General features: G+C 44.3%; 1 protein-coding gene across 1 annotated transcript in view; it reads right to left on the reverse strand.

Annotated features, from left to right (window-relative positions):
* The window catches only part of LOC124591253 (RNA polymerase-associated protein RTF1 homolog), a 142,171-nt gene that overhangs the window by 62,515 nt on the left and 53,032 nt on the right, over positions 1 to 26,624 (reverse strand). The window contains exons 7-8 of the mRNA XM_047131720.1: positions 20,245 to 20,335; positions 16,964 to 17,046 (exon numbers count right to left, since the gene is read on the reverse strand). Of these exons, the coding sequence (XP_046987676.1) occupies positions 16,964 to 17,046; positions 20,245 to 20,335 (174 nt within the window). The remainder of the gene's footprint in view (positions 1 to 16,963; positions 17,047 to 20,244; positions 20,336 to 26,624) is intronic.

Raw genomic sequence — 26,624 nt, forward strand, 5'->3', positions numbered from 1 at the left:
GGTTATGGGTGTTAAAATCTCCCAAATGTAGGAAAGGTTTAGGAAGTTGTTGAATCAGTGCAGACAATGCGTTCAGGGATACTGCACCATCTGCAGGAAGTTGTACGTAGCAGACAGTTATTTCCTGCACCATCCTTATCCTGACAGCCACAGCTTGAAGAGGCGGTTTGAAGGGGCACAGGTTCACTGCATACTGAGTCAGCACATAGACACTAACTCCACCTGACACTCTATTATAGTCGCAACGGTTCTTGTAATATCCCCTATAGCCATGGAGGACAGGTGTCCACTATTGGCGGGAACCAGATTTCCTGGTGGGCAATGCAGAAAGCAGGTGCAAAGCTTAACATTTGCCGTAGCTCAGCAAAGTGGTGGAAAAAACCACCTCAACTCCACTGGAGGATGATGTTATCATGAGGCTGGGAAGGCGTGAAGCACGCAAAGAGACAGGCTACACCTCAGAGTCACCTGCCGCCACCAAGTGAGAATGTGTATTCTTTCTTATTGTGGATGAGGCATCAGTGAGATCCAAGTCCTCAGGGGATACTAATATAACCACCTTGTCCTCAGATGCAGAACTGGCAGGGAGTGGTGGTCTTGGGGCCCATGGAGGGTCCTTTTGCTTGGCAGACTACTACTTTGTTTGCTTGCCCTCTCGCTTCCCTTTAGGGGCTTGCTGGGAGGACATCTCTCCATAGTAGCTTCAGTCATGGAGGAATACCATGAAGTTCTTAGTACAGCAGCTATTGGCTCCTTTAGCCACTGGTGAGTGTCCACTGTGGCATTAGTGGAGACCTTGGAGAGAGGGTCCCAAGGGACTCCTTCTGCATGAGAGGAGCCAGAGGAGGCTTTTGCTTCTCCAACTGTGGGAAGGGGACCTTGCTCCCAAAGTGGGTACTTTGGGAGCAACAGAAGGATATTTGCCCCCTACCGCCAAGAGGGCAGATGTATTCTGGCAGCCTGGAGGGCTCACTGTTCATGGCACAGTGTGTGGTACGACTGGTACTTTGACAGCGATGGTAATGTACCTGCAGCATATGTGGACATCAACCGAACGGGATGTAATTGTTCAAATTTATGTTTAGCCTCTTGGTAAGTCAACCAATCCAGAGTCTTATACTCCATGATTTTCCACGCCTTTTGGAGTACTGTGCTGTCTGGCGAGCAGGGGAAATGCTGCTCTCCACAGTTAGTACAAGTGTGAGGAGGTGCACATGGAGTATCTGGATGCAGTGGACGTCCGCAGTCTCAACATGTGGTGCTGGAAGTACAGTGGGAAGATGTGCCCAAATTTCCACCACTTAAAGCACTGCATAAAGGGAGGGTCATACAGCTTAATGTCACAGCAGTAAACCGTCACCTTGACCTTTTCAGACAATGAATCACTCTCAAAGGCCAAGATGAAGGCACTGGTAGCAAACCTGTTGTCTTTGGATCCCCTGTAAACGCACTGGATGAAATGAACACCCTGCCGTTCTAGATTGGCATGGAGCTTGTCGTCAGACTGCAAGAGGTTGTGATGGAAAATAATCCCATGGACCATGTTGAGACTTATATGGGGGGTGACGGAAACAGCAATATCACCCAGCCAGTTACAAGCGAGTAACACCTGGAATTGGGCTGGGGATGCTGTCACTTCCCAAACTCATCCACAAGATGTTCAATGAAAAATTCAGGCTTCATAGGTAGAAAGGAGTCCCTGTCCATCCTGCTACAGATTGAATAACGAGGCGAATACGGCTCTCTTCCTTCTGTAGCCTTACGTTCCTCCCATGGTGTATTGAGGGAGGGAAACAATTTAGGGTCACACCGGTCAGCATTGTACTTGATCTTCCCCTTCTTAGAGAGTGCTGGAACCGTATAGTCACCAGCAAGAGATGACTTAGCCCACTTCATTGCAGGTCATCCACCCTGATGCCACCCACTCCAATCAGGGGTGCCCCCAGCCACAGCAAAGGCCACCTGGCATGATAGCCATTGCCAGGAGTGCTGATGCCCCAGGACGACAGGCATCTCCTCCTTGGCATATGTGTGGAGTTTACAGCTCAGGCATCAGCAGTGCGATCCCTGTGTTGTCAGGGGGCTACCACCAAATGGGTATATGACAGCCTCACCACAATGGACTGGCTACGGTGCTGGATATTTCGTGCAGAGAAATCCAATATTGTCTTGGGGGGCGGAAGAAGACAGGAGACAACAGAAGAAGATGACATATCCCAGGAAGTGTCCTCACCCAAATAGTTGAACTGCAGGTGGAGGTACAAAGCCATGACAAGAGGTTCAGGAGATCAAATCCAAGTGCACTATGGATAATTCATGCACCACCTAAGGCGTCGTTTCCCCATGTGACCCGCACTTCTGTAGAATTTCGAAAGTGGTAGGTCAAATCATGGGACCTGAATTTATAGGGCCGAGAAGTATTTTAGTTGCCTCTTATGACAAGCAGTAATACCCCACGCCTATTCTAACTCCCGGACCTGCAGGGGGGAGTTTGTTATTGTTTTAGTGGGTAACATGATCAGTGAGTTATTGCATATATTGACCTAGTCATTCATTACTTTATTGCTCATTGCAAGGGCTCTTTGTACTGGCAGTTTTCCCGTAATGTCTGGAGGTCTTCTGTTGTAACTGTTCACACTAATAATTTTCATGTCCTCTGTCATGTAGGATGGTTTATGTCCATGTTTTATCAGGTGTTCAGAATAGGTACAATGGGTATTTTCATATTTCCTGCTTCTTATAAGCCTAGATTTGAAATTTCTAGGTTTCACTGTCAGACACACTGGTTCGTGTTCTTGACATTCTAACCAGTATATACCAGCTCCTTGGTTTTTGTCTTGTTTTTCTATAGCTGGTCGTTAATGTGACTGGAGTATGTTTCTTGCACTGAGTGTGTAATCATTGTCTCTTCACTGTATTATCTGTTTTGTGTGTTGATTTGTGTTTGTATGTTAGGTGTACCATTTCTTTCTGATAGTCATGTCATGAGAGCTACTGTTTTATGGCTGTGTTTGACTCTAGTTTCTATATTGTTTGTAGGTATTTGTGGCTTGTGTTCTCTGCTTGTTTTCATTTTTTTGTTGTGTTTTGATTTTGTTGTCAAGTCTGTATGATATGGGTGTTATAACCACAGCAGTATTGTTTTCAATTATTTTTTGTAGTTTTTTCTGCTGAGAGGGATGTTATTCATTCTATGCATGATGTGTCTTGGAGCTACTAATTTTTAATTTTATATATGGTTGTATGTAGCATGTATAATTGTGACATTTGCTTTTGGTTTTTTGAGGATGTCAAAGAGTAGTTATGGCTGACTTTTTATAGTTATATCCAAGAACTGTATTTGGTTTTGTGTTCAGGGTGTCTACGTGGACAAGAAAAAAATATTCCCGGATTTTTCCCGGGTTTCCCAGTTAAAAACACAATTTCTCCCGGATCAAATTACGTATAAAGCGGGTGAAAATACATCCGTGTTAAATAACAGTATACTTTCCCTCGGAGCCGTAAAACCTATCAGTCCTTTGAATCGTAAAGGTCTTATACCGGCACAGAACGTCCCAGCACTTTAGGAAACGAATCCCAGGAAAAACAGTGCGTTTGGAAAGTTGTTTGGTGCGAGACAATATACACAGAGTTTATTTTCGTATTTCGAAAGTATATACACAAATTCCACAAATTACAGCACAGTAGCTTCCGAAACTCTAAAATAGAGATTGCATTGAGCGATGCGCTTTTGTCAGCCAGTCATAGCTCATGTCACGTGATCTCGCTAGCGAATGACGGCAGTTATTCAGAGCACGAGGCCTACGAGAAAGACAGCCCGTGGCGCATACATTACGAAGATAGGCCGAGCTCACTCAACTCAGCAAAGTGTGTTTCTACACCAGTTAACTCATAAGTAGAAGTGTATGTATGAACGAGAATTGCATCATCTATTGGCATCCACTGTTATTAGTCCTACAATGATAGGAAGACCGTAGGCCTACTAACAGGCTCTAATTTGGCAATTAAATTCATGCCAAAATGATTATCAGTTGCATAGAAAAGTCGAAGTGTTCTGGCATGAAGAGACTTGTGACATTGCTCAGTAACATATTATGCACATTTTTTTGAAGGTCAATTACACTTTTTGCCATCGATTGCATAATTTTTTATCTACGAAAGAACAACATTAAATATGAAAACTAACTTGAAGCTTGGCCTTTTTTAGCGCGTGTTACACGTTAAGTCATATCAAATACAAATGTGCCGGTAAAATTTTAAATAGTGGCATAAATGACTTATCTTCTGGGCCCAACATTTTTCAAATGGCTGATCCTCAAAGTGTTACATTTTGAATGAGAGTTATAACGCCCTGTGATTTAAGAAATTCACTGCACATTCTCACACGTAACATAAATCATCTTGCGTCGAAATTTACTTTGAAAGTAACTCATCTCAAGCCACTATTCGTAATATTTTCTGGTGATCTGTTAGAAATATAAACAATTGTGACGTCACGCACACTGAATGCACATTAGTTGTTACGGACGTACTGCGTAATCTCCGACCTAAAGCCTTTGACACTTTTCGGTGTCGGCAAACTGGTCTGTGCATTGTGTAAATTACCCATTTTCTATGCAACTAAACTTTTATTTTGGTGTTATTTTCTGATTTATGTTTCATTGCTGTAGTATTATTCAGCAGTAGTGGAATAAAGTTCTTTGTCAGCGTATCAGATCTTACACGTCAAACCAACAAAACTAACTGAAATCTAAAACAATGAAAAATCCCGGAATTCTAAAAAATTCCTGGGTTTTTTTCCGGATTTGTCCCGGATGAAAAAATTCCCGGGTTTTTCCCAGATCTCCCGGGCCGTATACACCCTGGTGTTTCTTTTTCCACTGTGAACCGAATGTTTTTATTATACTGTTTATGTATTTATCTGTTTTCTCCATTGGTTCATCTACCATATAGATTATACCATCCACAAATACGTGCCACCTGGAGTATGCAGACCAAGCGAAACATCTCCAAGATGACAAAATTAAATTAACATCGGGAAGTGTAGATAATGCCAAATGATAATTTAACCACATGAAACTTGTGCTGAAAAAGTATTTTTAACCTGAAAAATAAAAGTGTAGCTAGTAAATGCAATATAGTAACATATTTGTAATGACTATATAACACATTACATAAATAAAACACATGTATTAAAGGTCATGGATGATGCTTCACAAATAAATGAGGAATGGGTATGGCAAAAACCAAACTGCCTTGCATTTAGTTGCAAAGATGGATTACACCTACATGAATGTGTCAGTGATTTGATAGTCCTGTTTGATGGCTCCCAGCATGAAGTAGAGTTTGTGCAAAATGATCTTAATAGCCTCTGCCATAAAATATAGTTTAACAAAGAGGCTGAAGTGCACAAAACCATTAACTTCTGTGTCTTCAAATTTAGAAATACCAGTAACAGATGTTCACACACCCAATATCCTAAAAAACCAACAACTAGTGATCAAGGGAGACCACTCACTGAAGTAGAAGTGCTGAGTTATCAATAGGCAAACATAAAAGAAGGACAGCTTTCTAGCTTTTGGAGCTATCCTTTGGTGAGCTACACACACACACACACACACACACACACACACACACACACACACACCTGTGCCTATATTTGATGCCAGCTAGACTGACAGTGCCAATGCTATTTTGCAGCTGGTGGACTGGTTGTGGTGTTGGTAGTATCAACAGAACAGTTGCAGTCTGGCTGGATCGACCAGAGATAGCTGTCAGGTGTGTGCATGTTGTGCCTGCTTGGGTGAATGCGAGTTTTACTGGAGAAGGCTTCGGCCGAAATCTGTGTGTGCAACAGTCTTTTCGTTGTGCCTGTCTGCAATTCAACGTGTCATCTCTAAGGCGAGTGGCAATCTATCATTTATAATTGATAGTAACATTTATCAGTTTTTCTACAGGATATAACTGTGTCCACAGGCCAATCCTGTGGAAGACAGTGAGAATCTTACAATCAATGCAGTCAACATCTGTATTAAAATCAATGCTCAGAAGGTATAAGCGATAGCGCTTTTCCAAAGAATTGGTAGATGAACCCACTGTTACTTGGGGATTTTAGACATCGGCATAAAAAGTCACACTGGTTACGTGAATGAATCATTTGGGTGTTGTGGATAACTTATTTTTATGCAAGCCAACTGTGATTATTGTGCCTGCACGACTTGAGTTTATGTGGTGTGTGGGACACAAGGTACACTTAATACAATACATATCTGAATTCAGACTGCTGAGAACTATTTTGTGGCACGACACAATACTGCAGAGCAGGCTTTAATATCCCACGTACCATCACGTTTTCAGTTATAAAGTTCCATTACGCTGCTTTTAACACCAGTATATTTTCTTTTGTGCCCGTTTGCTATGAGAATGCTTAGCACCGACAAAACTGCAATCACATTAGCTATTTTAACAGCTACATGTAGAATGACTGCTTTCAATAATTGCATTAAGGCTGCAGACACCGTGATCATAGAAAGTCTAACATCAATGAAAAAAAAAGAAGGCAAAATAATTTCTATGGCCAGGGCAGGTGGCTCATATGCCCAGACACTTTGATACAACACTGCAATGGTAGGAAGGCCCACGCAAATATACATGCTTGGAAGCCTCTGGAAGAGAGGAGAAGATGAGACGGTTATTTACTTTGTGTATGAGATAGTACACCACATTAATTAATTAAATGTGAATAGTCTGGTACAGTACATAAAATGTAGAGGTCATATAAAAAGAAAAAAAGGATTAAAATACAAAAACAATAAAATGTATAGCAATAAAACAGCTGAAAGTCCATATTGATGATATACTCTAACATGTTTTCTGTAGCATGTTGAAATTCAGAGCAGTTACCATTAGGTAATCCTCAACTATACAGTTAACAGTTTGCCCAGCAGCACCACAATCTCACTTGGGAGAAACTACTTTCTGCTATATTTGTAAAGAGTCAGCCCATCAACCACAGTTAGTTTGAACACTGTTTAGGGCATAACAGATTATGTGAATCTTGTCAAATTCGGTGGTGAGTGAAGGCATATTACGAAAGGCAGGGTGTGCTTGTTTGGTCCACTTCTTTTTCTAGCGATCAATTAGGGTGACTCTACAGCCACACAGATACTCTGCAAGCTACCATAGAGTATGTGGCGGAGGGTACCATGTACCACTACTAGTCATTCCCTCCTCTGTTCCACTTACAAGTAGAGAAAGGGAGAAATGATTGTTTATTTGCTTCCAAATGAGCCCTAATTTCTTTAATGTTATCTTCATGTTCCTTATGGGCAATATATGTTGGCAGCAGTAGAATCTTTCGGCAGTCAGCTTCAAATGATAGTTCTATGAATTTTCTCAATAGTGATCCCCGTAAATAACACCGCCTTCCCTCCAGGGATTCCCATTTGAGTTCCTGACGCATCTCCGCAACATTTACATGTTGTACGAACCAATAACAAATCTAGCACCCCGCCTCTGAATGCTTTGATGTATTCCATAAATCTGACCTGGTACGGATCCCCAACACTTGGGCAGTACTCAAGAGCAGGTCGCACCGATGTCCTATATGCTGTCTCCTTTATGTATGGACCACACTTTTCTAAAATTCTTCAATAAACCCAAGTCGATCATTCGCTTTCCCCAATACGGTTCTCACACACTCATTCTACTTCCTATCACTTTGCAACACACTGCCCAGATATTTAAACGACTTTACTTTTCATTCAGAATGGTTAAGGGCGGATCTCTAGAACAAAGTCTGGTTCTCTCCCTTTTGGGACTGTGTTGGTGGATTTGTAGAAGAGGGTTGGTTCTTTACTTTTTGATGTCTCTAATGAGCACCTTTTCTCGTTGCAGGTAGGGAGAAGCTATATCTCAGAGTGCAGGCAACCAATAGGATGGGGTCACCTCTATTGTGACTGTCATGAGGCACGTAGTTTATTTAGTTGAACTCTATGAGACTAGTGTTAAAATGCTGAAGAATATTCAGCTATCTGACAGACTAGACATGAAGCTGAAGTCAGTAACATGCCACCTGAAGGGTTCTATGAAGTGCTGTCAGGTTTCTGCCTGATATTGTTGCGAGTTCTAAGTTTGACAGGGCCCAATCATCAGCATATCCCAACTTCCGTAAGGTGGTTTCGGGCATCTTTGCTACCCTCTCCCCGATGCTATTCAATCTGTATATTGAGCAAGCAGTAAAGGAAACAAAAGAAAAATTCGGAGTAGGTATTAAAATCCATGGAGAAGAAATAAAAACTTTGAGGTTCGCCGATGACATTGTAATTCTGTCAGAGACTGCAAAGGACTTGGAAGAGCAGTTGAATGGAATGGATAGTGTCTTGAGAGGAGGATATAAGGTTTTTTTTTTTTTTTTTTTTGTGGTTTTAGGGCACATAACTACAATGGTCATTAGCGCCCAGACTAAGTTAGGATTGCACCGCGAGGCACAAGGTTAAAACAGCAACTAAAAGAGGCAATACTATAAAAGACAGACAGGCAGAGGATTTAAAAAAAAAAAAAAAACGCATAATCAAATGTCCTCAGACAGGTTTGTCAAGTTGATAAAACGAAGAACGCGAGCAGCTGCTCCTGGGTCATCCGCTAAAATGGCATCCAGAGTACATGGCAGGACAAGATCAAGACGCAGTGTATTAAAATCCGGACAGGACGTTAAAATGTGGCGGACCGTCAGCAATTGCCCACATGGGCAGAACGGCGTCGGCGCAGCCGTCAGCAGATGGCGATGGCTGAACCGGCAGTGTGCAATTCGTAACCGGGCCAAAACGACCTCCTCCCGCCGAGAAGGGCGTGAGGAGGACATCCAAGCTGCGGGAAGAGGTTTCAAGGCACGAAGTGCAGCCCAATCGGCATGCCACAGCGATAAAATGCGCCGACAAATGACCCTGCTACAATCTGATGAAGGGACACAACAAGAAGCTGTCCGAGGCTGGAGGACCGCAGCCTTGGCCGCGGCATCTGCAGCTTCGTTCCCAGGGATATCAACATGGCCAGGAACCCACATAAAGCTAACCGGAGAACCGTCGTCCACCAGCTGCTGAAGAGAGCGTTGGATCCGGTGCACGAAAGGGTGAACCGGATACGGACCACTGAGGCTCTGGATGGCACTCAGGGAATTGGAGCAGATGACATAAGCAGAATGTCGGTGGTGGCAGATGTAAAGAACAGCCTGGTAGAGGGCAAAGAGCTCAGCTGTGAAGACTGAACAATGGCCATGGAGCCGGTATTTGAAACTTTGTACCCCGACAATAAAAGAACACCCGACACCGTCATTGGTCTTAGAGCCATCTGTATAAATGAAGGTCATATTAATGAACTTCGAACGAAGTTCGACAAAACAGGAGTGGTATACTGAACCCGGGGTAACCTCCTTTGGGAGCGAGCTGAGGTCAAGGTGAACACAAACCTGAGCCTGGAGCCAAGGTGACATGTGGCTCTCGCCCACTCTAAAGGTTGCAGGGAGTGAAAAATCAAGGTGTTGAAGGAGGCGACGAAAGCGAACTCCAGGGGGTAGCAGGGCAGAGACATACAACCCGTATTGACGGTCAAGAGAGTCGTCATAAAAGGAATGATAAGACGGGTGGTCGGGCATTAACAGTAGCCGACATGCATACCGACAAAGCAGTATATCGCGCCGGTAGGTGAGTGGCAATTCACCAGCTTCAGCATGAAGACTCTCGACGGAACTAGTATAAAACGCTCCGATCCCAAGACGTAAACACCGATGTTGTATGGAGTTGAGGCGGCGTAAGGTGGACGCCTGTGCAGAGGAGTATACGAAGCTCCCATAATCCAGCTTGTAGCGGACGATCGATCGATATAGGCGAAGTAGGATGGTTCGATCCACTCCCTACGACATACCACTGAGAACACGGAGGACATTTAGAGAACGGGCACAAGGGGCAGCCAAATATGACAGATGTGGAGACCAGCTAAGTTTCCTGTCAAATGTAAGACCTAAAAATTTTGTTGTCTCCACGAATGGGAGAGCAACGGGACCGAGTCTTAAGAACGGTGAGAGAAACTCTTTGTAGCGCCAGAAGTTAATACAGACCGTCTTCTCGGCAGAAGAACAGAAGCCATTGGCGACACTCCAGGAGTAAAGACGGTCAAGAGAACGCTGAAGACAGCGCTCCAGGAAACATGTACGCTGCGTGCTGCAATAGATGGTAAAATCGTCCACGAAAAGGGAGCCTGATATATCAGCTGGGAGGCAATCCATTATTGGATTGATCGCTATGGTGAAGATAGCGACGCTCAAAACTGAGCCCTGTGGCACCCCATTCTCCTGGCGAAAGGTGTCTGACAGGACAGAACCCACACGTACCCTGAACTGTCGATCCATTAAAAATGAATGAATAAAGAGAGGGAGGCGACCGCAAAGGCCCTATGTATGCATGGTGCGGAGAATGCCCGCCCTCCAACAGGTGTAGTAAGCCTTCTCCAAATCAAAGAACACAGCCGCGGGCGGGCGCTTCGGCAAGAAGTTATTCATAATGAAGGTCGACAAGGTAACCAGATGGACAACAGCAGAGCGGTGCCTACGAAATCCATATTGTACGTTGGTAAGTAGGCGTCGAGATTCGAGCAGCCAAACCAAACGAGAGTTAACCATTCGCTCCATCACCTTACAGACACAGCTGGTAAGCGAGATGGGTCGATAACTGGAAGGCAAGTGCTTGTCGTTCCCCGGCTTAGGAATCGGTACAACAATAGACTTGCGCCAGCATGCGGGAACATGTCCCTCAATCCAGATGCGATTATAAGTACGAAGAAGGAAACCTTTACCCGCAGGAGAAAGGTTCTTCAGCATCTGAACATGAATAGAATCAGGCCCTGGAACGAAGCACCGTGACCGGGCAAGTGCATTTTCGAGTTCCCGCATGGTGAATGGGGCATTATAACTTTCACGATTTGAGGGGCGGAAGTCAGGTGGCCTAGCCTCCTCTGCCTGTTTACAGGGGAGGAAGGCAGGGTGGTAATGAGTGGAGCTCGAAACCTCTGTGAAAAAGTGGCCGAAGGCATTGGAGACATCCTCAGGGGCCACAAGGACGTCATTCGCTACCATCAAGCCAGAAACTGGTGAGTGGACCTTAGTGTCAGATAGCTGGCGCAGGCAACCCCCAGACAACTGAAGAAGGAGTAAAACTGTTGAAGGTGCTTGTGAAAGCAGCCCAGCTGGCTTTCTTGCTTTCTTTAATAATGCGACGACACTGAGCACGTAATCGTTTATAATTGATACAATTCGCTACTGTAGGGTGGCGTTTAAAGGGGTGTAAAGCACGTTGATGAGCACGTAAAGCGTCTCTACATGCTGCGGTCCACCAGGGGACCGGTACACGACGTGGAGAAGAAGTAGTGTGAGGGATGGAATATTCAGCAGCAGTGAGAATGACATCCATGAGGTGTGCAACCTGACTATCACAGCTTGTGAAGATTTGATCCTGAAAGGTCGCCCTGGAAGAGAAGAGCCCCCAGTCTGCTTTGGAGATGTTCCAACTAGTTGAGCACGGAGAGGGGGTATGATGCAGGAGATGGATAACACACGGGAAGTGGTCGTTCGAATATGTAACAGAAAGTGCATACCACTCAAACCGGCGTGCAAGTTGGGTAGTACATATAGAGAGGTCTAAATGGGAATAGGTGTGAGATGTGTCCGAAAGAAAAGTAGGGGCACCAGTATTTAGGCAGACAAGATTGAGCTGGTTGAAAAGGTCTGCTAACAGGGAGCCCCTCAAGCAGGGTGCTGGAGAGCCCCAAAGGGGATGGTGGGCATTGAAGTCTCCAGTTAACAACAATGGTGCAGGTAGCTGAGCAACAATTTGCATCATGTCTGTCCTGGTAACGGCAGATGACGATGGAGTGTAAACGGTACAAATGGAAAATGTAAAAGGGGGGAGAGTAGTTCGGACGGCAATTGCCTGCAGGCCGGTGTGCAATGTGATGGGATCGTAGTAAATATCATCCCGGACCAGCAACATAACCCCTCCATGAGCCGGAATACCTGCCACAGGGGATACGTCAAAACGCACAGAGGTGTAGTGTGCCAAGGCAATTTGATCGCATGGGTGTAGCTTCGTTTCCTGGAGGGCTATGACGAGCAGACGGTGCAAGCAGAGCAGCAACTTTAAGTGCTCTCGGTTGAAGCGAATGCTGCGAATATTCCAGTGAATAAGTGCCATCGTGAGAAGAAAACGAAGATGCAAGAAGGGGTCACCTCGAAGGCCGCTGAGGGCCTGGCTTTGAGCGAGCACTGCCGCCGCTATCAGTACGCGGAGAATCATCGTCCATTGGTTCAATAGGTTCATCGGCCATCTTGTTAAGATGGCTGGGAGGGGGAGCTTCCTCCGCCGGTGAACGGCCAGATGTTCGGCTACCAGCGGTGCGGCCAGGCGAAACAGATGACAGCCTGGGGCGGCAACCGCTGGGTGGCGCAGGAGAACAAATGCCCCGTGGCGGAGAAGGAGAACTGTGCTTCCTATGAGCCTTCTTGGAAGGTCATTTAGTGGAAGCACTGGTCAATGGCTGGGAGTTTGAGGTACGTAGGAAGTCTGCACGGGACAGTTCCTTCTTGAAGGCCCGTGCGTCTGACTTCTGGGTCTTTGTCTTGGCAGAAGCTTACGAAGGTGCTTGTGTCTGAGGGGTGACGGGAGGAAGAGGAGACGTCGACTGGGCGATCTTAGCACTGGCCAAACGGACGACCGTAGTGCTGAAGGTCAGATCGCATGTCTGCGTTGCCAACTCCCCGGTAGTCCGAGGAGAGGCGAGGACAGTACTGTATTTCCCCGCTGGGAGTAGCGTGGGCTTCCTACTAGCAAGCAGCCGAGGTGGACGCTTTCTCTTTGACCCGAATTTCCTGTATACAGCGTTCTTCCTTGTAGATGGGACAGTCGCGGGAGGATGCTGCATGGTCAACCTGACAGTTCACACAACGAGGAGACGGAGGTGGACAGTCACCCTCATGGGCATCCCTGCCACAAGTGACACATGTAGGCGCATTAGAACAAGACTGGCGAGTGTGATTAAAACGCTGACACTGGTAGCAGCGCGTAGGTGTCGGGACATAGGGGCGAACAGAAATAGCTTCGTAGCCCGCTTTGATGCGCGACGGCAGCTGAACACTATCAAAGGTCAAGAAAAGTGTCCGGGTCGGTACAAGGTCATTGTTGACCTTTTTCATGACCCTATGGACAGCCGTCACGCCCTGCTCAGCGAGGAAAGACTGAATCTCCTCGTCAGTCAATGCATCGAGTGATCTTGTATATACCACACCACGAGATGAATTCAAAGTGCGGGGAGCCTCCACCCGGACAGGGAACGTGTACAGGAGTGTGCCCCGAAGCAGTTTTTGTGCCTGAACGGCATTCTCAGTTTCTAGTAACAAGGTAACGTTACGCAACCTGGTACAAGACTTGACAGATCCGGCTATGGCATCTACGACCTTCTGGATAACGAAAGGGTTGACAGGAAAAATCCTTTCCGTCCTCAGATCGAGAAACTACGAGGAACTGTGGGGCAGGCGGTAGTACTTTTGTCACTGGTGGCTGGTCAAGTTTCCGTTTTTGGGCATAAGTCGAGAGAGAAGAAGAGAAATCCATTGCGGAGGAATCCCCCATGATTACCAGCGTCTCCAATGGCGCGCTCCTTCCTTGTGGGGACCCTCTCAGAGGGCACTCCCGCCTTAGGTTAATGTTTACACCTCAGGTCACACCTCCTGAGAAACGGACGGAGGGACCAATCGACATGGTCGGAGGGTGTCAGCTCAGGCAATCACTCTTCCCTGGGCCTGGCCTTTACCATGGGGTACGTGCGTGCCTTACTTGTCTAACCAGGGCGGGAAATTACGCGTTAGACCGTCACCAGCTACGCGTGCGAACGTGTGGGTCGGCCTTCAGGCACGCACATGGAAGAAGGAAGAAGAGGAAAAAGAAGGGAGAGAAATGACAGACTGTCTCAAACGCCGAGGCAGAGAGCAGAGAAGGCAAGGAGAAGGAGGAGGCGGCAAGGAGAAGGAGGCAAGGAGAAGGAGGCAAGGAGAAGGAGGCAAGGGAAAAATCAAGTAAGACAGTGAGATGGAGAAGAACAGAGAGAGGAACCAACCAAAGGAAGGAAGAAACCAGAAGAAGGGAAAAACCAAAATGACCGCAAATATAGGTCATGGAACCGTCCGTCTCTGGACGCAGGCGCTAACTACCCGCTTGAGGGGGAGGGACTCCTTTTAGTACCCTCTTACGACAGGCAGGAATACCTCGGGTCTATTCTAACCTCCGGACCCGCAGGGGGGGGGGGGGGGGGGATATAAGATGAACAACAACAAAAGCAAAACGAGGATCATGGAATGTAGTCAAATTAAGTCGGGTGATGCTGAGGGAATTAGATAAGGAAATGAGACACTTAAAGTAGTAAAGGAGGTTTGCTATTTGGGGAGAAAAATAACTGATGGTGGTCAGAGTAGAGAGGATATAAAATTTAGACTGGCAATGGCAAGGAAAGCGTTTGTGAAGAAGAGAAATTTGCCAACATCGAGTATTGATTTAAGTGTCAGGAAGTCGTTTCTGAAAGTATTTGTATGGAGTGTAGCCACGTATGGAAGTGAAACATGGACAATAAATAGTTTGGACAAGAAGAGAATAGAAGCTTTCGAAATGTGATGCTACAGAAGAATGCTGAAGATTAGATGGGTAGGTCACATAACTAATGAGGAGGTATTGAATAGGATTGGGGTAGAAGAGAAATTTGTGGCACAACTTGACTAGAAGAAGGGATCAGTTGGTAGGACATGTTCTGAGGCATCAAGGGATCACCAATTTAGTATTGGAGGGCAGCGTGGAGGGTAAAAATCGTAGAAGGAGACCAAGAGATGAATACACTAAGCAGATTCAGAAGGATGTGGGCTGCAGTACGTACTGGGAGACAAAGAAGCTTGCACAGGATAGAGTAGCATTGGAGAGCTGCATCAAACCAGTCTCCGGACTGAAGACCACAACAACATAAAAACCTCAATAACAGGAGAGCCAGAACAGATGGCAAGACCATTGTTCAGCTTCAACTGAGGGCTCATTCTGTTACAAATGATCATTTGAAAGAGTCTATTAGAAGTGTGCCAGGTTGCTGGTAATTTTGTACGGGACCCCTGTCATGAATTTCAGTACCATGACCAGTATCCAAACTGTGTCATATGCAACTGTAAGGATACAGCTGAGGTTTTCAATTTTTTTTTATTTCCTGTAGCCTACTTCTACCTGCATGAACCGTCGTTTATGAGAGAACTTGACCCGAGAAGCTTTGATGAGGACAAAGCCCTGCCTGGCCAGTTGGGATACATTTAAGCATATCATGCCTGATTATGTTATAAAATAATCTTCCCACATGTTTTTTAATCATGCTGAGCATGGTATATAGTCTTACAGGGAATCAAACAATGGAAAATCCAGGATGGAATGTAACAATAGTACAAAAAGGATAGTTGCTACTCACCATATGGCGGAGAAGCTGAGTCACGGATAGGCACAACGAAAAGACTGTCTTTTTGTTGTGCATATCCGTGACTCAGCATTTCTGCTATATGGCGAGTAGCAACTATTCTTTTCATAATATGTTTTACAGGGAATCATTTATTTTCCCTGGTTTTAAGATGGCAATGATCTTAGCTCTCTTGAGCTCATGGAGAATACTGACTGTCTGCAATGTATTGGTGAAAAACGTGGCAAGCCACTTTCTTGTATAGTTACCAAAACGTACAAGAAATTCGGTATGAATGCCATTGAACCTAGGCACTTATCCTAATTTCATTTTCTGAGGAGTTACCGCAATTTATTCCATGTGAAGGGGACCAAGTTACTGGTTTCTGTGCTAAAGGCTGCATTGGTGGCCTCGAGTTGTTCTATAACCTTAATTGTGTGCCCTCAATGTTGTGGAGTCATGAGGTTGACACAATATTATCAGTGAATTGATTTGATTATACAGAGTCACATACACATTGCAGTGGCTTTTGTGCTGAGGGACAACTAATGTTGTGGGAAACCTTTTCTTCTTTCGTCTTGTAAACAGTTTAGCCAGAGCCTGATTTGATGCTACGCACCAGTACCCCACATCAGAACCTCTGACAAAAATTAATCATAACCGCAGATTTTGAGATGTGGTACGTTAGAACTTTACTTTTTATTGGTACAAATGTTGTAGTCACACTTTAAAAATGCTCAGAAAATCTTTAAAATAACATTTTACGAAGCCTATATTTCAATGAAGTCTAGATTTCAAACCCCTTCCACTCCTCCCCGGAAGACACAGTACCGGAAAGTCAATTTTTTACAAATCGAACACCGAGTTTATAACTTCATTAGTACTGAAGCAACAATATTCTTCAGCCCAATATTGCTCATGAAAACGTCAATGAAACGTATACAAATAGTGTACTCCATTTCATTTTTCTCTTTATAGCAGCTTAAGAAAGTGGGAATGGGAAAAGAAACTACTTCTGCCAGCATACTTCCCTAACAGCAGTCCTACTGTAAAAAATGTGAACTAACAGTAGTTCTTGCCTGACTGAATAAAGGTGTTGGAATGAATTAACTGTGGCTTTACTTTTTTGGCTCTTAGCCTGGGAAAACTACCTAAGTGCTCAATTAAGATAACTGAATAAGGCTTTGAACACAGTTCTGTCAAATGGAAGAGCTTCTCAAATCACAAAGTGCCTGAATCTCACTCTTTTGATCTAGACTTCAAGCATCTTTGTTTCATTCCCCGTAATACAGTCTGCACTTTCTACTTTATGACTTAGTTCACTACTGTTCATTCTCTGCAGGATTTACATTGTACCTCATCTGCAAATCGAGACAAATCTTATAGACAGGCAATGGATGATATCTTTAAAAAACAGTTAGCATGACATATTAATACTCACCTTAACTTAAGGCCCTTGTTGGTACGCGTGTTACCCAGCTGGTATACTTTCCCGGTTTCGCATACACCACTAACTTCACAAACCTGAAATCAGATAAGCCGACTTAATGAAAATTGACACATTAAATAAAACTTTTAACACACATTAAATGCATTAACATCACAATATGCATGCTTATCTATTATTATCAAATGCAGGAAGTATAATTCAGTGGACAGGATGACAGCTGAAAATAGAAACTAAACTTTTGGAGCTGATGGTTATCTGTTCAAAAACAAAGGGGGAGGGGGTGACAGAAACAAAATGAAACTGAAATACAGCATAAGAACGTACTACCTCAGAGAATACCAGATAGGAAGACAGACTTAAAAGTTTTGGCAATAGAATCTTCGATTAAAAATTCAAAATTTAGTGCTCACTTACTGCACTGCTGTCGAAATGAATTCTGCACTTTTATATAAAGTAAGTACCTTCTGCAAACAAAATAATGCCTACGATAGGTCCATTTCTAATAAAGAAATCATATCTACAGATAGTTCTCTTAGAACTGAGCCTGGAACACTTTGTGGACTGATTGTAAGCTTCAGTTATAACTATCTCTCTCAATTCATGCAAAACTCACCGTAACGACATTATTTGAATTTAAAAAAAATCAGTTTCACATTGAAACAACAACAACATATGGCAGACTGAATTAAACGCAGAAATATTTATGGAATATCAGAAGCTACCATAGAATGTGTGTGTATGATGAGAACTGGGATTTAAAGTGTGTATTTTTGTTATTTTGTGTTTCTTTCCCCCAATTTGTCTTACCCTTTTATTACCACTGTTGCACTCTTTATTTCTTCGCATCTGATATAAATATCTCCGCTCAACAAATTTTTTGAAGCCTATCAAGAGGCTTTTTCCAAGAGAAAGGTGTTCTGCTAGGTTACTTCTGGCTCGTGTTCAGTAACTCAATTATTTTCTCTACTGAATTTTCATATTCTTCTTACTCTTGTACTTACTTCCCCATATTCCTAAATCCCAAGCTTCAAAATCTTCAGCTATTTCTTCTGGCGCCAAGTTCTGCCTGAGCAGCTGCTGTTACAAGTAGATGGGATATTCTAGTGCAGGGAAACATCTACTCTAACTTACAGAAACAACTGTTAAAGAAAAAGATATTTGAACCAAAGCAAAAATAAACTGGGCAAGAAGTTCATCATTACAAAACTGTTGAAGGTTTGGCTGTGTAGTGTTTGATGTACCTTTACATACATAATATGAACTGAAAACTAGTGATTTCTCAGTGTCGGACAATGCTGTTGTATTCCAAAGACATATTACTCCCTTACATTTTAATGGTTCATTGGAATGCATCAAAAGTTGATTCCATACCTGCTTGACATTTGTGCTCTGTATACAATACCCAGTCCTGAATATTCACTCTTGATAATGAGCAAACAAGGACTCAGACAACCGAGACCAGAGCATGGACATAATTAGTTCAGGCATTTTTCGAATGATCATTCATGTTTGATAGATTTAAATATTTTGTGACATCATCTATTTCAATATGAGGTGCTTTCCTTTCTACTGTTTGTGATGGAATCCTGGACAGTAAAGAACAGTTACCTGAAAAAAGTTGGAAGCAATCGAAATGCGATGCCACAGGAAAGGTAATTAGAATATCATAGGTAGACAAGGATTACAGTTTTGAATTTACCTGGGCAGCATCTTAAGAGGGTTAAAAAGTGTGTTTCACAATGTGATGGAAGTCACGGAAAGCTGATCTCATAATGAGAGGATGAGATGATATTCCATGGTAGAAAGCTGGTAACTGTCGTCCAGGCTGGAAAATAGCTTCAAGACTGGAAAGCAAATCTGCCAACTTCACATTACTTCAATAGGTTGCCAAGAAAATCAAAATTCTGCGGTGGCCATCTATACTCTTACATGGTAGTGATGCACAAGGAAATTGTTTCAGATGTTTTGTTTCTTAAAATGAGTATATCTACAGAAAAAAATCTCTTATCCTTCAAGGAATTTCCTCCCAAAAACATATCATTAACTTTAAAAAGTTTTGCAGCTTGAATAAATAATGTGTAGTCTGCTTGGAGAATTATCGCAGAATTCTCTATAGACAGATGGCATTTGGTGAATTAGTCCACTGCTGATAAGCTAATATCTATGATTAGGTCCAGCTATAACACCAAAAAGTTAAGACATACAAATTACAGTTACCAGTGCGTACAATGACTGTCTAATATACACAAACATACTGTTAACAGCAATGTGAAATGTTAGGTACTGAAGACTGAGCGTATTATTTGAAGCAGTAACCAAGTCACTACTTTTGAAATGGAGTTATGATTAACTTATTATTGCCTGTATCATCTTATTAATTTTCCTAAAATACTTTTTTTGCTTACTTTATCTTCACTTAACCGGAACATAATGCCTTCGTTTGAGACTCCGTAAGTTATTATCATTATTTCACACTGCTGTCATTTCTGTGCTGTAAATTTAGTGCATGTAATTATATTACTCACTTCAATTATAATGTGGAGAAAAAAAAAAAGCAGTTCTACAGCAACTGGTACAAGCTTATAATAATCTTTGATGTGACTGTCATGGCGTGAGATATCCATTTTGTTTGCAGCGCTGCTGACAATGCAACATCATCCAATGCCAGCAGTGTTCTGGTGCTGAGTGAAGCTGATGCAGTGTCAAGCTGCACTACTATTACCTCGTGGAAGTTATTTCTAAGACTGTGTACCACGGAAAGCAGTTTAGACTTCATTTAGTGCCGAATCACAATTTTAGAAACTGCATCAGTTGTCATGGGGAGATGCGTCAAATTTGGTGAAATATACAGCTAAAGTGTGTCCTGGATACAGCAAAATCTGCACGCACGAATCATGGAATTGTCGATGAAGATCTGGATCAGGAGTAAGGTATGCTAAATTACTGTCATTTTTTATTAAATCTTTGTCATTGTTGCAAATACTGCAAACAAAATGGACATCTGGCACCATGACAGTGACACGCTTGATCATTGCTGGTGCTGTCAATGCTGTGCACAGAATCAATATCTCTCACACCATGACAGTTTTGCACATGTATACCAATTGCAATGGACATTGGAAATTATCAAAAGGTGTATAAAAACAATAAGCTTTGTTGTCATTGAGTGCAATGCAAAGTCCAAAACTGACTGAAGAAAGATCTATTTACAATGAACCTTCGTACAGATCTTATGCTTACATAAGTTAATAATTAATGTGTTGAATACTCACTCTGTACACTGGTTTGCCATTATTATTTCCAATTCCTATCCTAACAAAACATCCAGTTACTACTCTAGTGAAGAAGGGTAAATGGACAAACCTGAAAAAGAGAATTCCCATGTTCACTGAACCTTTTGAAGTATATGTGTTAAACATTGACTTAATGCCTACACATCTTATCAAATAAAAACAACAAAATGAAACTGCAAAATTAGTACCCAGTTTACGAAGAGTAATGAATATGCTGCTCATTCAAAGAAAGCAACTTTTTTTATACCATCTTGTATACTGTTAGCACTGATATGTATGGGAGTACTTTAATGAAGTAGATTAGTGGTCTCTAAAGGAAGAAAGTGCTCTAAGAAATGATGTCTCAATACAGAGCTCCCAGGATGTGTAGTAGCACATTTTTAGCAGCTATAACTTAAAAAGTTTGTGCACTGCACTAAATTAAGTGCCCACCCCCCTTTCTTTCTGGCAGTAAAGAACAACTAGTTTTCTTTTTTACGTCATTTTGTTATTTTAAGATCTCCAATCAATAGCAGATATGAGCAGGGATTGTGCCCATTGTGAGATCATGGACACAGAAAATAAAGACAACTCTTTCAGCCACAAAATGGCCTTGCACGAAGCTCACTATGGTTTCCAGAGTCAGATCCTGGTGAAAAATTATTAGAAAATTCTTGGAAATTCTGGTCAATGAACTATTGCACACCTTTCATCCAACCTCTCACGGATGAGTCTTGTATAGAAACTGGAAACAGGAGATAGATAACCAAAATATTTAACTCCATCTTTAACGCTTTCGCTGCTACAGACAAGCTCCTTGCATCCCATGCTTAGGCTGCTTTTGTTACGGCTGTACTGCTTGTTAAATGTTGGTGCCTGTGCCGAGATAAGTCATTCTGTTTGACATAAAATACTTACCATCCGACTTTTTGAGAACTATTAGGTGTCGTCAACTACTAACCAAGATTTGATTATATGGAGTACCTTCACAGATACATAACAGACTTAATGATCTTTTAAAGAAAGAACTAAGTATGTTTTAATGGGCAGCAAATATTCTACATAGATGAAAGTAACATCAAGCAAGCCTCAAGGAAGTGATATGTGACTTCCAATGTGCTTAACACAAATAAAGAACTTATTAGATACATTCAGCAGCACCATTATAATGTTCGCTGCCATTGCAGCTGTGTACAAAAAAGCATTATCACTGGACAATTGTACAGAATACCAGAAATAGTTGGGCAAAATATCTGTGGTGTATTACATAGCACCTCTCTTTACACGTGGATAAATGCAAGAACGTCTGTAACCAAGAGAAAGGACCTGATAGTATTTAATTATAAAATTAGTGGTGAACAACTGGGGTAAGTCAAACCGTGTAAGTATTTAGCAGTAATAGTTAGAAATGATATGGCATGGGATGATCACACAAAATCAGCAGTAGGCAAGTTGAATGGAAAAGTTAAATTTATTGAAAGCTTTCTGGGAAAGTATGGTACATCTATAAAATAAGTCACATGTAAGATGCTACTGCAACTAATCCTAGGGCACTATATGGGCAGAAAAGAAAATATCAAATGAACTGAGAAACACACTGCTAGGATCAAAGTAAGTTTGTGTAGCCCATATGAAAGCTTAAGAATAGAGGCTCGGAAAACATAAATGGAAGTTTTTGGAAAAAAGATGACATTATTCTTATACAAATATGTAGGGCAAATTTAGAGAACTGGTATTTTAGAAGACCGTGTGTCAATTCTGCTGCCATCATTGTGTATCTAATGTAGAGGTAACAAGAATAAAATACGAGAGCTCAGGAAGCGTATTAGCACGGGATTTGGGAAGGCATGTCAATCTGGAATCACATCTGCCTGGTGGACAGATGACGAGGGCTGGTGTGTAGGCCAGCCTGGATGTGGCTTTTAGGCAGTTTCCTACATTTGACTATATGAATACTGTACTAGTACCAATGGCCTGAATCAGTTACAAGACTTGCAAAAACAAGTTCTTGGTTTCACATGGATAACACGGATGGGGCACCAGGGAAGGGCATCCAGCCACCTTATATCACTAACACTGTCAAATTGAGATTAAAATGCAGACGCTGTGAAGATATGAGGTGAAGGCAAGGGAAGAGAAGAGGAGGAAGAATAATAACTTTTCTCTCAATCAATAAACAAATGGAATATGACAAATTTACTAACACTGGTACGAAGTAGCCTCCACCATGCAGTATACTGTAGTTTATGTCAGTTTCAATGGCAGGAAAAAATGTGACACCCTCAAGGACTGTATTCAGTGGCATCAGGTTATATATGTGCATACTGTATTCAGTGGCATCAGGTTATATATGTGCATACTGAGTCAGTTGAACCACTTTAGAAGTAGTGCGAAGGATCTCGTGTAGGATGTCCCTAATTTCAGACATGACAATAGGTAATCAAAGCCCTGACAGAGGATGTGGTTCAGTTGTTCTAGTTTGCATAGTAGAGGGTGGCAAAGGGGCAACTCCTTTCATTGCGGGAAATCTGTTTGAGGACTAGGTCTGAGGGTTAGTCCTTGTCTGTGAAGGGCTTGCTGAGACCATCAGCATATGGGGCAAGTGGGGTTCTTGTCACTGCAGATCTGTCGTACCTGGGTGGCCGGGCTGTATGCAAGGGATTTTTTGGCGTGGAAGGAATTACAGCTGTTGAAATGCTGGTATTGTTGTTGGTTGGTCAGTTTCATGTGGACAGAGGCATGGATGGAGCCATCAGGGAAGAGTTGGTCGAGGTAGGCGGTACACAGGGTTGACAAGGACCAAGTGAAGCCAATGGGAGAGAGGTGATTGAAGCTGTGAAGGTATGAAGATAGGATATCTGTTTCTATACCTTCCCTTCAAAGGAGAAATAATTGTGGGCCAAGATAAAGTTACTAGGGTGTATGAGGAATGGAGTACTGGGTTTGGAGTCTGAAGGACATTAAAAAAGGTAGTGCTCAATACCACTAAGATGATGGGCACGAGGTATGCTGGCGTATAAGAAAGTGGCATCAACAGTTTTTTTTTTTTGGTAGGGTTTAAGGGCGCTCAACTGCTGAGGTCACTAGCGCCCAGTCACTGGTGTTAGAGCACATGGAATCTGCTGAAACTCAAGGGGATGGGGGGACACCAGAAGGACCTGACAAAGATGCAGATTAAATAAGTAAAAAGGTTAAATGTCTTTGGTCAAGCCAGTTAAAGTTATAAAACGCAGAATACGAGCAGCTGCTCGAGCGTCATCAGCTAAAACATCCGGTAAGGTAGATGGCAGGGACAGGACAACACGAAATTGACTAAAACGGGGACACGACAATAAAACATGGCGCACCGTTAATGCCTGACCACAAGGGCACTGCGGGGATGGGTCACCGGAGAGCAGGTAGCGGTGGCTAAACCGGCAATGCCCAATCCGCAACCTGGTCAGAAGGACCTCCTCGCGCCGAGATGGTCGCGAGGAAGTTGTCCAAGCAGTTGGGAGCGGTTTTACTGCCCGGAGCTTGTTTCCTTGGAGGGATGACCAAGCATCCCACCACAAGGACACAAGCCTCTTACATACATCCCCACAAACGTCAGATGACGGGACACAATGGGAGGCTGGCCGAGACTGGAGGACTGCAGCCTTGGCTGCAGCATCCGCAGCCTCATTCCCAGGCACTCCTACATGTCCGGGAACCCACAGAAAGCTGACAGAACCGCCATTATCAGCGAAAGAATGGAGGGACTGCTGTATCCGTTGAATCAAGGGATGGACCGGATAGGGAGCCCCAAGGCTCTGAAGAGCACTGAGTGAGTCAGTGCAGAGTACATACGATGAATGGCGGTGGCGGCGGGCATACTGAACGGCCTGATGGAGAGCAAAAAGCTCGGCCGTAAAGCTGGAACATTGGTCAAGGAGCCGGTATTTAAAGGTGGCGGCCCCGACGACAAAGGCACAGCCGACACCATCGTCAGTTTTGGAGCCATCGGTGTAAATAAAGGTGTGACCGGCAAGTCGAGCACGAAGTTCGACAAACCGTGAACAATACACTGCAGCCGGAGTACCCTCCTTCGGGAGTGAGCTGAGGTCGAGATAAATACGAACCGGAGCCTGGAGCCAAGGTGGTGTCGGGCTCTCACCCTCTCTGAAGGTGGTAGGGAGGGCAAAATCCAATTGTCAAAGCAGGCGACGGAAGCGGACTCCGGGGGGCAGCAGGGCAGACACATACAACCCGTACTGACAGTCGAGAGAATTGGCGAAGAAGGACTTGTAAGAGGGGTGTTCGGGCATAGACAACAGCCGGCAGGCATACCGACACAGCAGTATGTCGCGCCGGTAGGTCAATGGTAACTCGGCAGCTTCAGCATAAAGACTCTCGACAGGACTAGTGTAGAAGGCTCCGGTCGCAAGACGTATCCCCCGATGGTGGATGGAGTTGAGCCGGCGTAAGAGGGATGGCCGAGCGGACGAGTAGACGAAGCTCCCATAATCCAGCTTCGATCGGACTATGGACCGATACAAGTGAAGCAGGACAGTGCGATCCGCTCCCCAAGATGAACCGCTAAGAACTCTGAGGACATTAAGGGAACGTGTACAACGGGCCGCCAAATAAGAGACATGTGGAGACCAACACAGTTTCCTGTCCAACGTGAGCCCTAGAAACTTAGTTGTGTCCACGAATGGGAGAACAACGGGACCGAGATGTAAGGATGGCGGAAGGAACGCTTTATATCGCCAAAAGTTGATACAAACCGTCTTCTCTTCAGAGAACCGGAAGCCATTTGCCACGCTCCATGAGTAGAGGCTGCCTAGACAACGCTGAAGGCAGCGCTCCAGGAGGCATGTTCTCTGGGCACTGCAGTAGATCGCGAAGTCATCGACAAAGAGAGAGCCTGAGACATTAGGTGGAATGCAATCCATAATTGGATTGATCGCGATGGCAAAAAGGGCTACGCTCAAGACGGAGCCCTGAGGCACTCCGTTCTCCTGGAGGAAGACGTCAGACAATACGGAACCCACACGTACCCTAAACTTTCGATCCGTTAAAAAGGAATCAATAAAAAGGGGCAGACCACCGCGTAGGCCCCACTTGTGCATAGTGCGGAGGATACCTCCTCTCCAACAGGTATCATAAGCCTTCTCCAAGTCGAAGAACACGGCTACCGTTTGGCGCCTTCGCAAAAAGTTGTTCATGATGAATGTCGACAAGGTCACAAGGTGGTCAACAGCGGAGCGGCGGCGACGAAAGCTGCATTGGACATTAGTAAGTAGTCGTCGAGATTCAAGAATCCAAACTAACCGAGCATTAACCATGCGCTCCATCACCTTACAGACACAGCTTGTAAGAGAAATGGGGCGGTAACTAGAAGGAAGGTGTCTATCCTTCCCGGGTTTGGGTATAGGAACAACAACGGCGTCACGCCAACGCATGGGGACTTGACCTTCGGTCCAGACGCGATTGTAGGTACGAAGAAGGAAGCTTTTGCCCGCCGGAGAAAGGTGTGCCAGCATCTGAACGTGAATGGCATCTGGCCCCGGAGCAGAGGACCGGGACAGTGCAAGCGCACGTTCGAGTTCCCGCATAGTAAAGGGGGCATTGTAAGTTTCCAGATTCAGCGAGTGGAAGGAAGGTCGCCGAGCCTCGTCTGCCTCTTTCCTGGGAAGGAAGGCAGGATGGTAATGGGCGGAGCTTGAAACCTCCGCGAAAAAGTGGCCAAAGGCGTTGGAGACAGCCACAGAATCAACAAGGACCTCATTACCTGAGGTCAGGCCAGGTACCGAGGAGTGGGCCTTAATGCCCGACAGCCGGCGCAGGCTACCCCAAACGACGGAAGAGGGAGTAAAACTGGTAAAGGAGCTCGTGGAAGAGGCCCAACAAGCTTTTTTGCTGTCTTTGATGACTCTACGGCATTGCGCTCGGAGTCGTTTGTATTCAATACAATTCGCCAACGTATGATGGCGGCGAAAGGTGCGTAAAGCACGTCGTCGAGCACGGATAGCGTCCCTACAAGCCTCGTTCCACCAGGGGACGGAAACGCGACGTGAAGAAGAAGTAGTACGAGGTATGGAACGTTCGGCAGCATTGATAATAACAGCCGTGAGGTATTCGACCTGACTGTCACAACTGGGAAAATCGTGGTCCGGAAAGGTCGCCAGGGAGGAGTAAAGTCCCCAGTCAGCTTTCGGTATGTTCCAGCTCGAAGGACGTGGGGATGGGGTGTGGTGCAGGAGATGAACGACACAGGGGAAGTGGTCGCTCGAATAGGTGTCAGAAAGGACATACCACTCGAACCGACGGGCAAGAGTTGTAGAACAGATCGAGAGGTCCAAGTGGGAGTAGGTATGAGTAGAGTCCGAGAGGAAAGTCGGGGCGCTAGTATTGAG

This window comes from Schistocerca americana, chromosome 2, assembly GCF_021461395.2.
Source record: "Schistocerca americana isolate TAMUIC-IGC-003095 chromosome 2, iqSchAmer2.1, whole genome shotgun sequence".
In the NCBI taxonomy this organism is placed as follows: Eukaryota; Metazoa; Arthropoda; class Insecta; order Orthoptera; family Acrididae; genus Schistocerca; species Schistocerca americana.